This window comes from Heterodontus francisci, chromosome 2 (genome assembly GCF_036365525.1).
Source record: "Heterodontus francisci isolate sHetFra1 chromosome 2, sHetFra1.hap1, whole genome shotgun sequence".
NCBI lineage: Eukaryota > Metazoa > Chordata > Chondrichthyes > Heterodontiformes > Heterodontidae > Heterodontus > Heterodontus francisci.
In genome coordinates this window covers 90,349,041-90,364,815 of record NC_090372.1, presented here as the reverse complement: position 1 = coordinate 90,364,815, position 15,775 = coordinate 90,349,041, and the positions used below count along the sequence as shown (strand labels likewise).

At 43.0% G+C, this 15,775-nt stretch overlaps 1 protein-coding gene across 1 annotated transcript in view; it reads right to left on the bottom strand.

The window, feature by feature from the left end:
- The window catches only part of LOC137380637 (putative uncharacterized protein ENSP00000383309), a 48,665-nt gene extending 33,944 nt beyond the window's left edge, over positions 1 to 14,721 (bottom strand). Inside the window, exons 1-2 of the mRNA XM_068052791.1 lie at positions 14,616 to 14,721; positions 10,834 to 10,917 (exon numbers count right to left, since the gene is read on the bottom strand). Of these exons, the coding sequence (XP_067908892.1) occupies positions 10,834 to 10,917; positions 14,616 to 14,721 (190 nt within the window). The remainder of the gene's footprint in view (positions 1 to 10,833; positions 10,918 to 14,615) is intronic.
- Between the last annotated feature and the right edge of the window lie 1,054 nt (positions 14,722 to 15,775).

The window sequence follows — 15,775 nt, the reverse complement described above, 5'->3', positions numbered from 1 at the left end:
AGCAGGAGTGGTTCCCCCCAACTCAGTCCAAACGATCATCCCTCCTTCATTTAGCCACTCCAACCCTCCCTCCTTGAACTTACCTGATTCATTCTGGAGAAGGGTAAGCTGCCTGTGGAGACATCACAGATACTGGCTGCTCGCCTGAAGCCCCAATGCGGGGCCAAACTAATTTCTACCCCATGGTATCCAGTTAGTATGACAAGAGTGGATATGTTGTCATATGCCCCAGATTATGCTTTTATTTAAGTAGGCACTGGGCACTGTGATTTAACTCTGGAATGCCAGAGATGCAGAGTCTACTTTATAGGTGTAACAGGTGTCACTCTAACACTAGAGAATATCTACCAGCTATTACGTCTGGCAGCACTGGTTTTTGACTTTCTAAGGGACCTTTGTAATCATTGAATTTAGTGTTTTGCAATTGGTTCAGGATGGTATAGCTCTGTCTTAAAAATCACAGAATACAATTTAATGAAAATAGAAATTCACTTAAGCAGTCATCATAAATAATTGGCCTGATATTATCTCATACGTGACATAAGGACCTCTATTCTTATAATTCAGCAAATTCTCTGATTTATCATTTGCAATGCCTTAAGAAATTTATTAGCACCTTATTAAAAATCCTTTGCCATTAAATTTTGTGTCAGTTTCCCCAATCAACTGCTGCAACTTTGATGGAAAATCCAATGAAATCCCAGAGAAACGGCGTGAATGACATTTACATTTTGGACTTCATCCTAGGGTCCCAAAAGAAGTGGCTAGTGAGATAGTTGATGCGTTGGTTTTAATTTTCCAAAATTCCCTAGATTCAGGGAAGGTTCTATGAGATTGGAAAATTGCAAATGTAACTCCTTTCTTCAAAAAGGGACGGAGACAGAAAGCAGGAATCTACAGGCCAGTTAGCTTAATATCTGTCTTAGGGAAATGTTAGAAGCTATTATTAAAGACGTTATAGCAGATGATCATATCAGCCATGATCATAATGAATGGCGGAGCAGGCTTGAAGGGCCGAATGGCCTACTCCTGCTCCTATTTTCTATGTTTCGATGTCTTGACAGGGTGGATGTGGAAAGGAGAATCTAGAACTAGGGGTCACTGTTTAAAAATGAGGGGTTGCTCATTTAAGACAGAGATGAGGAGATGTTTTTTCTCTCAGCGGGTTATGAGTCTTTGGAACGCTCTTCCTCAAAAGGCAGTGGAAGCAGAGTCTTTAAATGTTTTTAAGGCAGAGGTAAATAGATTCTTGATAAGCAAGGGGGTGAAACGTTATCAGGGGTAGATGGGAATGTGGAGTTGAGGTCATAATCAGATCAGCCATGATCTTATTGAATGGCAGAGCTGGCTTAAGGGGCTGAGTGGCCTCCTCCTGCTCCTAGTTGTATGTTCGTATGTATGTTTATATGTACACTGCTTCCCTGGGGTTACAGTGGACAATCACAAGAACCCCAGAAATTCTACCCCATATGTCAACGCACATTTCTTATCTACAAAGGCTTACTTTTTTTCTTGTCACAAAATGGGTTCAGGGGTTATGATCTGAAATTGTTGAACTCGATGTTGAGTCCAGAAGGCTGTGAAGTGCCCAGTTCCCAATCACCACCACCCTCCTCCGCCTGGCTGAACTTGGTCTCACATTGAACAAGTTCTCCTTTAACTCCACTCACTTCCTCCAAATAAAAGGTGTGGCAATGTATACCCTCATGGGTTCAAGCTATGCCTGCATTTTTATGGGATATGTGGAACATTCTTTGTTCCAGTCTGACTCAGGCCCCTTCCCTCACCTTTTTCTGATACATTGATGACTGTATCGATGCCATTTTCTGCTCTCACCCTGAACTGGAAAATTTAATCAACTTTGCTTCCATCTTCCATCCTTCTCTCACCTTCACATAGTGCTCTCTGACTCATCCGTTCCTTGACTTCTCTGTCAACATTTCTGGGGATTGGCTATCAACGAATATTCACTGACTCCCACAGCTACCTTAACTACATTTCCTCACACCCGCTTCCTTTAAGGACTCTATTCCTTTCTTCCACTTTCTCTGTCAAGTCTGTTCTGATGATTCAACCTTCCACATTAGCACTTCTGATATGTCTTCCTTTTTCCTCAACCGAAGAATCCCCCCCACTATGGTTGACAAGGCCCTCGACTGTGTCCATTCTATTTCACGCACTTCTGCTCTCACCCCTTTCCCTCCCTCCCAGAAGATTGATAGGGTTCCCCTTGTCATCACCTTTCACCCCACCAGTGTCTGTATTTAATAGATCATCCCTTGCCATTTCCACCACCTCTCTTGTGATTGCCACCACCAAACACATTTTTCCTTACCCTCCCCTTTCAGCCTTGCAAAGGAACACCATGATTCACTCCTCAGTTACCTCTCGTATTCCCCCACCCCTTCCCACGGCACCTTTCCATTCAAGTGCAGGAGATGCAACACCTACCCTTTTATCTGCTCCTTTCTCACCGTCCAAAGCCCCAAACACTCCTTCCAAGTGAAACAGCAATTTCCTTGTTCTTCTTTCAATTTAATTGACTATATGCACTGTTCCCAATGCAGTCTCTTCCACATTGGAGAGACCAAATGCAGATTGGGTGACCACTTTGCGGAACACCTCCATTCAGTCCATAACCAGTTGCCTGTCATTTTAATTCTTTACCTCGATCCCACTCTCACCTCTCTGTCCTCGGCCTCCTGTAGTGTTCCAATGAAGCCTAATGTAAGCTTGAGGAACAACAACTCATCTTTTGATTAGGCACTTTACAGCCTTCTGGACACAGTGGCGCAGTGGTTAGCACCGCAGCCTCAAAGCTCCGGCGACCCGGGTTCAATTCTGGGTACTGCCTGCATGGAGTTTGCAAGTTCTCCCTGTGTCTGTGTGGGTTTCCTCCGAGTGCTCCGGTTTCCTCCCATATGCCAAAGACTTGCAGGTTGATAGGTAAATTGGCCATTATAAATTGCCCCTAGTGTAGGTAGATGGTAGGGAAATATAGGGACAGGTGAGGATGTGGTAGGAATATGGAATGAGTGTAGGATTAGTATAAATGGGTGGTTGATGGTCGGCACAGACTCGGTGGGCCGAAGGGCCTGTTTCAGTGCTGTATCTCTAAAAAAAAAATATTGAGTTCAACTATTTCAGATCACAACCACAGTCTCCATTTTGTTTCCTTTTTCTTTGTTGATTTTGTTTTTCCTCTTTTGTTTTTCTCTTTTTTGTGATTTGGATGGCAGCAGTTCATGATTCTGGACAAATCTATAGTTTCCTTACTTATCCCTATACCATTCCTTTTGGCATTGCATCTTCGACCACTTTGTCAAGATAATTCCTACTTGGGCAGCTTGCACCATGGCTTCTATCTGCTCCAAAATGGACAGCCTCTGATATGCATTGCACAACTGACTGGCTATCTCCAAATAGTTTTCTGAGCAGCCTGATACCTTTCTCCTACTGAATAGTCCATTCATTACATTCCTCAGATACCAACTTCTCCAATTTCATCTTCATTATCAGTGAATCTTTCTTTATCCCTTCTGATCTCTCAGTGACATTTCAGTTTTTTAAATTCTTTCGTGGGATGTGGACGTCACTGGCTATGCCAGCATTTATTGCCCATCCCTAATTGCCCTTGAGAAGGTGGTGGTGAGCTGCCTTCTTGAACCGCTGCAGTCCTCTGGGTGTAGGTACACCAACAGTGCTGTTAGGAAGGAAGTTCCAGTTTTTTGACCCAGCGACGGTGAAGGAACGGCGATATAGTTCCAAGTCAGGATGATGTGTCAGATGGTTATCCATCTCTTCTGTTTCATCTTATAGAAGGTTGTCAGTCTTATGAACATTCTGGATGAAAGTGCTGACTTCTGGCCTGAATCTTTTAAGTGACAAATGACAATGTCTACATCTGGAATTTCCATGGGGATTCTCATGATCATCTACTGAAACATTGGTGGAAGATTGGCAGAAACCTTGAAGAAACATTATAAATGGGATTTTACTGATCTTCGATTGAAGATACGACAGCCAATCACAGAAATTTCAGATGGAGAATTCCAGTGCCGATGAACAGTATATTCATTAGTTGGGCAGAAGACGCTCCAGTATATTATCATATGTACAAACACAGGGAATTTCTCTCTGATTGTCCCAATTGGCTGCTGTAAATATGACCGAAACCCTGAATACACTCTGTAAATGGGAAATTATGGTGGATAAATCGTGAGAGCTACCAAGAAAATTTCCAGAAATAATACATGAGATCTCTTGAGAAAAAAGAAACATATTACATGAACAGCCCTGAAACTCAACAAGAATATATGTTGAGGAGCCCCTCATGTCCTGAACCCTATTCAGAAAAGATCTTTTTATTCTGAAAATGCCACCTCCTGAAACAGGTGCAGGCTTCTTAAATAAGCAAATCGAGGACCTACGCTGGTTGTAGGACTCTGATTGCAATGTTCAGGTACAACTAGTTGGAATTTATGCTGTGTCAGGTTTGAATAGACTAACCAGCCACCCTTAAAGTCTGAAAGTTGCTCAGTAAACAGCACATGAAAATTCTAATTTTTATTTTTTGTGGAGTCTGTGTGCGGGTTCCTCTGGATTCACCTCTCAACCTCTTTCCCAAAGCTGATCATCAATGGCTCTTGTGGGAGTTGGCTGATTCCTACCCTGCCACAACTGGCAAGATGTAACAGGATGCCCATTTCATACTGAAGTGCTCAGATACTGTCCTCTGTTCCAGCAAGTACGATGATGGAGCCTGATAACTTCTTGAACTGTTTTTCCAATTCTTCTTTTTGGGCAACCTTCCACGTCAGAGATTGTGACACTTGCAACAGTCTTTCCCATCACGTTTCTCTAGGAGACTATTATAATATTATAAGACATTTCTGTCCAGGCTGGGAGACAGGACAGTACTGGAGCCCTACAGTATCAAGAGGAACAAAGAGGTATTCCACAACCCTATTAGATTTAGCAATTTAAAAGCACACAAACCATTTATACATAGTAAGTTAGTGCTTTGAAAAAATGATCTTTCCTTGTATACATGCCAACGTGGGAAGATGTTTTTGCGAGCCAAATATATTTTTGTACTGTTGCAAAATGTCGTTCACAAGAAGTTGCACGTCTGTTTCCTTGAAGAGTGCTTCTTGCAAGCCTTTCTCTGTCAACTTTCAACATTTGCTAACTTTGAAGACAATGCAGAGTTCATTCAGAAAATGTGAAGCAACAAGTTTCCATTGGGGTAGATTGACTCATTTACCTGACTCGAATGTATGTGATTGGGTGGCTTAACACTCTGCTAATGGTAGTAGCATAATAGCAAAAGTTGGAAATTCTGGGAGGTTTTCCACTTCTGTGGAATTCCACGCTATCTGTCCACAATACATATGCACCGCTAAACCTGGCCACTCTTATAGTTTCTTCCTTTCAGGTGTTAAGGAACACAAGCTCCAGCAGCTGATGGGGACTAATGCCCCGCCAGATCCTTCTTCCCCTTCACTTTCCCCTTCTGATCTGACCCCTCGCCATGTATTCACTATACCCTCTGACCTTCCCCTCTCTGACGCTGAACATTCTGTATTCAGCAAAGGACTCAGTTTTATCCCCTTATGCCCCCACCTCAATGAATTGTGGGCTTGGCATGACGTTGAGCTCATCTTCCGTCGCCTCCGCCTCCGGGTTCACTTCTTTGACCTGGACTCCACTCCCGACTAGCAGACCCATTCACCCGCCTCCAGCATTCTCCCTCCACCCGGACCGCTCCCTCTGGCCTCTTACCCGCTCTTGATCTTTTCATTGAAAACTGTCGGTGAGACATCGGCTGTCTCAATTTCTCTGCCCCCCTCACTCACTCTAACCTGTACCCCTCTGAACTTGTTGCACTCCATTCTCTCAGGTCTAACCCCGACATTGTCAGCAAACTTGCAGACAAGGGTGGTGCTGTGGCCGACCTCTAACCTGCTGCAGCTTAGAAATGCAGTCAGCCTCTGTGCTGGCTGTGAAATGGGCAATTGATTTAACCTTTTGGGCCTGTGCACTTCAGCACTCTGACAGCAATGGTACAACCCGTATCATTTGAAAACAAAATCCACTCTGCCTGCTATAGAACCTGAGAAGCCTGGACCTATCAGTCATCCCTTGTATCAAGCATTGAAGCAATATAAAGACAAATCATATTCCTAACTTTTAAGATATGAACTTTATTCAATGTGGACTCTGTCCACTTTTTAAAGGAAAAGTCAATTTCAATGTGCTGCAAAGATGGCCACCGAAGGTTAGATGACCTGGCCTGGTATCCAAAAACTGCCTCACCCTCAAAAGGAGAAAAGGATCCATTCCAGACTAAGAGGTGTCTGAAACCATGGAGAAACATTCCTGAATTGAATGTGTTTCTTCTGAGTCAAAGAAGGTGTGAAGTTGCCACATCATAACAAAATGATACTGATCCAGACATATGAGTTAGGAGCAGAAGTAGGCCACTCAGTCCCTCAAGCCTGCTCTGCCATTCAATAAGTTCATGGCTGAACTGATTACTCCACATTCACACCTACCTCTGATAACCTTTCAACCCCTTGCTTATCAAGAATCTATCTACCTCTGCCTTAAAAATATTCAAAGACTCTGCTTCCACTGCCTTTTGAGGAAGAGAGTTCCAAAGACTCACGACCTTCTGAAAGAAAAAAATTCTCATCATCTCTGTCTTAAATGGGCAACCCCTTATTTTTAAACAGTGACCCCTAGTTCTAGATTCTCCCAAAACATCCTTTCCACATCCACCCTGTCAAGACTCCTTAGGATCTTATATGTTTCAATAAAGTCGCCTCTTACTCTTCTAAATTCCAGCGGATACAAGCCGAGCCTGCACAATCTTTCCTTATAAGACAGCCTGCCCATTCCAGGTATTCGTCTAGTAAACCTTCGCTGAACTGCTTCCAATGCATTCATCTTTGGCCTCCTTGTCTCGAGAGACAATGTGTAAGCGCCTGGAGGTGGTCAATGGTGTGTGGAGCAGCGCCTGGAGTGGCTATAAAGGCCAATTCTAGAGTGACAGGCTCTTCCACAGGTGCTGCAGAAAAATTTGTTTGTCGGGGCAGTTACACAGTTGGCTCTCCCCTTGTGCCTCTGTCTTTTTTCCTGTCAACTGCTAAGTCTCTTCGACTCGCCACACTTTAGCCCCGCCTTTATGGCTGCCCGCCAGCTCTGGCGAACGCTGGCAACTGACTCCCACGACTTGTGATCGATCAATGTCACAGGACTTCATGTCACGTTTGCAGACGTCTTTAAGCGGAAACATGGACGGCCGGTGGGTCTGATACCAGTGGCGAGCTCGCTGTACAATGTGTCTTTGGGGATCCTGCCATCTTCCATGTGGCTCACATGGCCAAGCCATCTCAAGCGCCGCTGACTCAGTAGTGTGTATAAGCTGGGGATGTTGGCCGCCTCGAGGACTTCTGTGTTGGGGATACGGTCCTGCCACCTGATGCCAAGTATTCTCCGGAGGCAGCGAAGATGGAATGAATTGAGACGTCGCTCTTGGCTGACATACGTTGTCCAGGCCTCGCTGCCGTAGAGCAAGGTACTGAGGACACAGGCTTGATACACTCGGACTTTTGTGTTCCGTGTCAGTGCGCCATTTTCCCACACTCTCTTGGCCAGTCTGGACATAGCAGTAGAAGCCTTTCCCATGCGCTTGTTGATTTCTGCATCTAGAGACAGGTTACTGGTGATAGTTGAGCCTAGGTAGGTGAACTCTTGAACCACTTCCAGAGCGTGGACGCCAATATTGATGGATGGAGCCTACCCATTCCAGGTATTTGTCTAGTAAACCTTCTCTGAACTGCTACCAATGCATTCACATCCTTCCTTAAATAAGGAGACCAATACCGTACACAGCACTCCAGATGTGGTCTCACCAATGCCCTGTATAGCTGAGGCTTAACCTCCCTACTTTTGTATTCAATTCACTTCACAATAAACAATAACATTCTATGAGCTTTCCTAACTACCTGCTGGACCTGCATACTAACCTTTTGCAATTCATGCACTAGGACACCCACATCCCTCAGACATCAATAGATAGCCATCGATTCCACGTCCTAGTCCATTGTGTGGTCACACCAGGGGAGATGGCCATATATCAACGAACAGAAACTCTAATTTGATGGATTGACCTTAGAAAGTAGCCCTCTGGAGAGAGAGGAAAGATTACAACAACATCACAGAAAGCAGTCCAGTGAAAGGCTGTGGAAAGAGATCCAGCCTAAATAAGGAAGAAGTCCTGCTGCTAATTCTACCCTTCAACTTGCTGCAGCAGAGAACTGAAAATGACCACCACCTCCAGTCTGAAGTCTTAACCACCAGAAATCTAAGACACCTCAACAAGTTCAAGACTACGAACACACAGGCCTGCACCTTTAAAACAGACTGTTCTTCTGAGAAGATTTAACAGTTTACCGTAAACCATGAACACCTACCTCACTTTAAATCGCCTACCCTTTTCTCTCCATCTGTTCTTGTGTGTGTATGTGTGCGCGCATGTGTGTGAGTGAATATGTGCGTGGGTGAGGTTGCGGCCATTTCGGGAATTGTGTAAAAATAAATTGTTATCTTTTTTTTAACCTACAAGAAAACCTGTCATTTGTCTGTTATTTGGACCCAATGGACTCAGGGACTAACTCATCATTTTTAAAGAAAACACGGTTGTGGTCAGTTGGGAGGTGAACAGTGGGAATGACTCGCCCCTTACCACCTGTCCATAACAAAATAGAAAGAAGTACTTTGTAGGGCATGTTTCCCTTGAATGTGTGTTGTTTCAATACGCCCACATATCGATGAGCTAATTAATGGCATGTAAGCCAGTGGGTGTGAAATGGTAGTGAGCAGTAGGGGGTGAGCACATGGTGGAGCATTTTCTGCTCCTGCTCCCTCCCAGATCCATCCAAAAAAATGGTAGGGGCATGAGGGAAATCTAGATGATGATGTTAGTGCATTGCAAAAAATTGCCAGTAGCATGCTGCAGTAAATTTGTATTAAGTGTTGTAGTAAATTGATGTTCAGGTACTGCAGTTAATCAATGGAATGCTCATCCATTATCATAAACCCAAAGATGTTCCAGCATCAAATGCGTCTCCACATCATCCAGGATTCAAAAATGCCTCCAAACAGTCACTGAGGATGTGATAGCAGTTTCTATTTAACAAATGAAAAAAAAAATCCAAAGAGACAGCAATAAAAAAAAAATATTAAAATCAACAGTAATTCTCTGACTGTAAAACAGTGTACTGAAGGTGACAATCATCCCTTAAATGACATTCAGTTCAACAGTGAAAGGAATCTTTCAAAACAAACATCGAGCATATGGCAGTCAGTAAAAGTCACAGGAACTATAAAAGAACAGCGCCGGTTAGTTTACAACAAATACACCTGTTTTCTCAGAAATTAAATAATTGCATTTGAAAGCCAAAGGGCAGGTGCTGTTAGATTAATTTTCTACTCAGAGCAGCTCCCACTCTCTGTGACGTTTACTGAAAATTGATCATTTAAAAAGAAAATTTAAGGACACCAGCTGCCTGTGATTTAATAGAAATGAATATTTTGCAATTGGCAGTTAAGACAGCAGTTAACTGGATTTTATGCATTGCCACCATGTATTTATTGGATAACCACGGCAAGTGTGCACTATATAAAATCTAATTGTTAAAGAATTATTAAAATGTATGCATTTTAACATTGAGTGGTCTTTGAAAACATTCTGTTGTTAGATAACAAACTTTCTTTACATTGACAGGGTTGAGCAATAACTTCCGTTCATCAGGACTGCATTAGGTAATAAACGTCTCTGCGGCTGATTTGTTGACAGGTCTGCTGCCCAAACCGTTTAATCAAAGCACAGGAGCCGTTTATTGCCAAAGACATTTCCGAGAAACAGAGGTTATCGGTTGTCACTGTTGTATTATATTTTAAGGAGAGACATTTAACTTTATAATGGCTGAATGATGAAAAATTTAAACTCAGTCTACAGTTATTGTGGGATGATTCTGATAAAGAGCAGAACATTTCTTATTTGGCTAATGTGCAGAAAAATGTTTTTCAAACTTTAAAAGAAGTAAGGCACGTGGGAAGGAGCAATGAACAGTATAGACTGTACATATTAGGATGATTTATTGACATAAGGCTTCTATTATCTGCTACAATGGAGCAGATGACATAATGGGCCCTGACAATGCAGGGGAGAAATCCAGGGTGTGCTGGTTTCCAATGTGAAACGGGTGGTGCGATGCGACTACGTGCCTGAAAATATCGACCTGAGGCCAATTCGAACGTGGACTTTGGGCCTCATCTGCATGAAAGCGATGATCTGCGGAAGGACGCCATCCTGATGTCGCTTGCCACTCGGGTGAAGCGAGGGGGAGGGGCGATGCTGGGCCAGCAGCAGCCTGCATTATTTTTGTGGAGCTTGGAGGAGCATTCCTGATTTGCGTGAAAGCAGATAGAAAAGCATCCTGTTGCCTATTTTTAATAAAACCTCCACAATAGAATGTTGAAATTTCAACGTGGACATCCAAATTTTAAAATCTATCTCAATAGTTATTCCCACCCATGTTTCCTCCATGGGAGAATTTCTTAATCTCTGCTTTCTGAATAAAAACTCCCCAATTTGCCTTGTCTTCTGTCTCTGTTTCTAACCTTGATGGTGTCCTGCACTATTTTCATTGGCCATCAGCATAACTTCTGAAAAAAAGTCACCTGGAAGACTGAGTAAAAGCCAACGTCAAACAGGTGCCCTACTTAATCATTTACTTCTAATAGGTTAACAAAGGATTTTACCTTTTAAGCCGCTGTGGAGATATGCTCTTACTAGACACTCAAATTGAAAAGGGATATAAAGATGCAAAGTAACTAACTTGTGAGCTAGTAAGAAACAGAAAAAAAAATAAAAAAGGGAAGCTAAAAAAAGTTTGCTAATATTTAACTACAGTCTTGTAGATCAAAGGAAAAATGTTATCTGAAGTGCAGTGCGGCCAGCCCTTTTTAAATACAAACAGTGGACTTGTGCCAAAAGGAGAATTTTTGTTCTTTTGTTAGTATTATTTCAGTGAAGGTTGGACTATAATTCTGCAGAGAAAGTGGGATGGCCCAGAGCGTAATGGGGTTAGCCAGATGTTTATACCCCACTTCATTTTCTTGCAGGGTAGCGAATGAGAACATGGCTTTTGACTTGCTCTGATCGCATATATAGTGTAAATAACTAAATGGCACTATTACATAGATGTGAGAAAATCATTTCTATAATCATCGAATGGAGAAATGTCATAGTTAAAGGAAGGAGTCCCATTCCTTTCTGACATCTAAGGGCTGATTTTGCATATTGGGTATTTGGGCACGATAGTAGACGTTGCAAGATCTTCTGTCTATTTTAATAAATTCATTAAAAATTCATATAATCTAACATCTCATTTCAACATCAAGTACTTCAGGTAAGGTATGACTGGGGAGATCTTTACAACTTGTCTGAGTGAGATTGCCCATTTTTTGCTAAATTGTGTTGAATAATGCCCCCTTCAGTCTTACCTCCAATAAGTCGGGGAACTCATGGATTTCTTTGAGATTGAGATCATCCATTCAGCAGCCTTTGCTGCTGAACCTCCTATTCATGCCCAGCCAGCCAACTGCCTCAATAGTGTTAATTATTGTTAAGACCAAGGCAGGAGTAATACACTGTTAATTGAGTTCCACTACTCCACAGGTCACAGCATATCAAAATAAAGTTTATCACCTACTGGAGAATAGCCAAATTAAACACTTTATTTGTTGCCCAGAATAAAGCACACCAAACCAGGTTTCTTTAAATAACAACAACATTAACTATTTATTAGAAAAGAAATAATAGGTTTTAACTACTAATGGGATAAATATATATGAAAAACTCCTTATTTCCTTCGCCCTCATGCACACATGCATATATTAAAAAACACAGTTAACTGGGAAAAGGATTTTTGGTTTACAGCTGTTTTTAAGGAATAAAAAGGAAAAAAAAATGATTGCATTTATCACATTCTGGTAGGATGTTTTCAGAATGGTGAGGTGTCCCAGAGTCGAATAGTTGGATGCCACTCAAAGTCTCTCCAGGTGAGGTTGATGAACTGTCTTTGATGGGTAGGCATTCAAGGTAATTTGTCTGCAGCAGGCGTCACACAGATCTTTCAGCAAAGGGTGTAGCAACAGGTCTGCTTGAGTTTTAAAACAGCAGTCCGACAGTAGAAGCTTTCTGTAGGTTCCAGGGTTTCCCAAAACACAGGAGGCAACAGGAACTACTTTGAATGCAGGAATTCTTCAGAGACTGGAGGCAATAAGAATGTGCCACCTTTCAAATGCAGGGTTTCTTCTTAAGAGTTGTAGGATTTCTTTCAGAGAGAGATAACACTTTTCTGGGTCTTCCTCTCTTGCTCCAGGTAGGTCAAAGCAAGATTTCAAATGCTTCCCTTTGTCCAATTCACTGGTTTTTAAAAGAGTCAAAAGTGAAAAAAAACCCTTCCTGAGCTGATCACATGACCAGACAGAGCATCTCCTCTGTCACTCAAAGGAAGGTCAAGACCCCTTGCTGTTTCCTTGAAACTGCTTGCTTCCACTATTTTGCACACAAAGTCAACAAACAAAATTTCCAGCTATTTGCAGGTGTCCAAGTCTACTAAAAATCCTTTTCTCAGTTTTTTTTTAAAACACAAAGAAACCTAAGATTTTAGTACAAAAATAAAACCTGTTGTAACATAATTAATTGTCATCCTCTTCAGCACTGAAAATTAACTGTTATGAATATAGAGTCTAATTCCTTCAGGTATTAATTGTTGGTGATTTTAAAATTGTCAGAATTAATATGTATTTTATTTTTAGTTTTCCTTTCCATCTCTTTTTGCTCTAGCTCACTTTCTCACTCTTTATTTACCTTCCTCTAACTGATTTGGCGCTGAATTCACCTCCTCTAATATACAATTCCTCCTCAGTTCTGGTGCTGTTAATTTCACAATCCTTTAATCTGATTGATTAAGGAGATACAGTCGTTTGCCCTGTTCATGCAATTCCCAGATGCTTTGTTTTCCTCACTGTGACATTATCAACTTGCATTTCAGCAACTTGACATACAAAAAATTTAAAAACCTAAACATGCAAGGGTAAGCCTGACTGAAGGCAGACATCATTAGATATGCTGCCATAGCAAATTAGGACCCAATGTCATAGCATTTGCCAACAATTTCCTGCCCTTGTCACTTTTTCCATTCACTTCTCTGGACATGGTATCATATTGAACCAGGCTGCTCACAAACTCTGCATCCTATTCAATACCATGTTGAGTTTTTGACTCCATATCCTCTTTATCACAAAGGCCGCCTACTTCCACCTCTGTAAAATTGTATGCCTCCACTCCAATTCAACCCATCTGCTGCTGAAAACTTCATCCAAGCCTTTGTTACCTCCAAACTCATTTTCTCTTTGCCATTCTTCTATCCTCCACCCTCTGCAAATTTCAACTCATATATCTAATGATAACCTAACCTACAGCAAATCACACTCACCATTCCTCTTGCCTTTGTTGATCTAAGTTGACTCCTAGTCCCCAGTGCTTCAAATTTTAAATTCTCATCCTTGTGTTTAAATTCCTCACTCATGCCCATTTCAGTAAACCACCTCCAGCCTTATAAACTGTTTCCCTGGCTGTGAAATTCATCCATGTGGCACAGTTTCTAGCAGGGAAAGCCTTCCTTATTCACTCTTGAAGCAACAAGCATGAGGAAGCAAGATGGGTTCTGTTCTCGGGCTATTTAAAGGTCTACTCAACAAATTGCAGCTAAGATACTTTTGACTTACTTGTGCTCATACAAAGTTGGTGGAAGCACTGTGGTGAGTTGCTGGAGGAATTTGAATGTTTCTGCTGACCACAGAATTACATTGCCTTACATAGGTATGGGAGCAGTATCTGCAGTGCCACTTGTTCGACAAAATGAACAGGACACGTAGAGGGAGAGGCAGAGAGAGGAAGCTCTGTGAGGAGGGAGGAGAAGGAGGGCTCCGCTTAGAATGAGAGGAGCGACAGCTCTACGTTGAGATGAGCCAAGAACAGTGCCTCATGAGGTCGTGACGGAGTTGTGACACCTCCTTCACAAAGACCTAGAACCTCAAACCAGGGCAAGGATGGCCCTCATGGTGCCTGTGCAGATCACAGTCGCCCTTTTATTCTTCAAAACCAGTTCATTCCAGGTGGCAGCTGGCAACATTAGCACATGTCATTATTTGCTGGCCATAGAAGTATCCAGGAGTTGATAGAGGCAGTCTACAGGAGGGGAGGGGAATTCATCCTTTTCTCCCTGAGGAGGGAAGACCAGGGTTAGAGAACACACGGGTTCACCAGGACACCATTGACTGCACACATGTGGTTCTGCACGCCTCCCACTTCAACAAGGAGCGATACCACAACTGCAAGAGCTACTACTCTGTCAATGTGACCACGCAAAGAAATTCATCTCAGCAAATGTCCACTATCCTGGCAGCACCCACAATTCTTTTATCCTGCCACAGTCAGCAATTCCCACTGTTTTTGGGCCTCCAAGACAGACTCCAAGATAGCTGCTCGGCAACAAGCGTTACCCGCTCCACACACGGCTCATGAGCCTCTTCCGCCATCCTACTGGACATCATCAGAGGGCCTTTGACGAGAGCCATGGGCCCATTTATAGAGCAAGGCATTGAGGTCCTGAAGCACAGATGTCACTGCTTAAATCACTCGGGGGATCTTTGAAGTACACACCCAGGACTGTCCCCATGTTTGTGGTGCTGTGTCCTCCACAACCTTGCAACTTTGAGGGGCCATCCACTACCTCCTGGGATCCAGAGGCCACCTCAGGAGGAGGATGAGGAGGAGGAAGAGGAGGAAGAGGGGAGGAGACCACATGCACCACGTGCAACTGGCCAGAGTGAGTGGGACTGCATTGTGAGGCTTTGCTTCAGTTGAAAGAAACTTCACCTCCAACGTAGACCCACCATTCCCTTACAGTACATCCATATCAGACTCCCTATCACAAAGCTCCCTTGGCTTACATCACTCAATAAAGGCCAACAGCAAAACCCTACAAGCAGCAACTTTATTCAGCAATAATATATCAATAAAACAAAAATTGCAGATGCCTCCACTCACCTTAACCACCTGAGTGAGGTCATTAAATGTTTTCAGCACTGTTGACATGTCTGTGCTGCTACACTCTGGGCTTTCACTACTCTTGCCACTTGTTCCCACTCCCTTCACAAGATCAGTCTGGAAAGCTTCCTGTCTCCTGCCAGAAGCATGGTCTCCTTTCTGGCCGGGGCCTCTTGACAGAGTGAGTCCAGGGTAGAGTCACAAAATCTGGGAGCCCTCTACTTCCCTTGCTGTGCTATTGCTTCTCCCTGCCTGGTAAAAAGCGATTATCTAGCTGCCTGCAGTGCATTGCTGAAACTTGCCCTTTTATAGGGACTGTGCCTTTAAGAAAGGGAAGGCTGCCTGGAGCATATGGTTTCAAACGAACGGTACTCGGCCTCCTGGAGTGTGCAGAGGATACCTGCACTGAAATGGAGCATGGAGCTGTGCCAGAGCTGCTCGGGGTCACTCTACAATCAGGGAAATTAAGTGGTTAGAAGAATTTAGTGTCTTACCCACTTTGTTTCCAATGAGCATGGGGCCCCATGCTCAAAAACTCGGGTGAATGAATTTTGCACCCTCTATTCCTCTGCCTGGACTCTT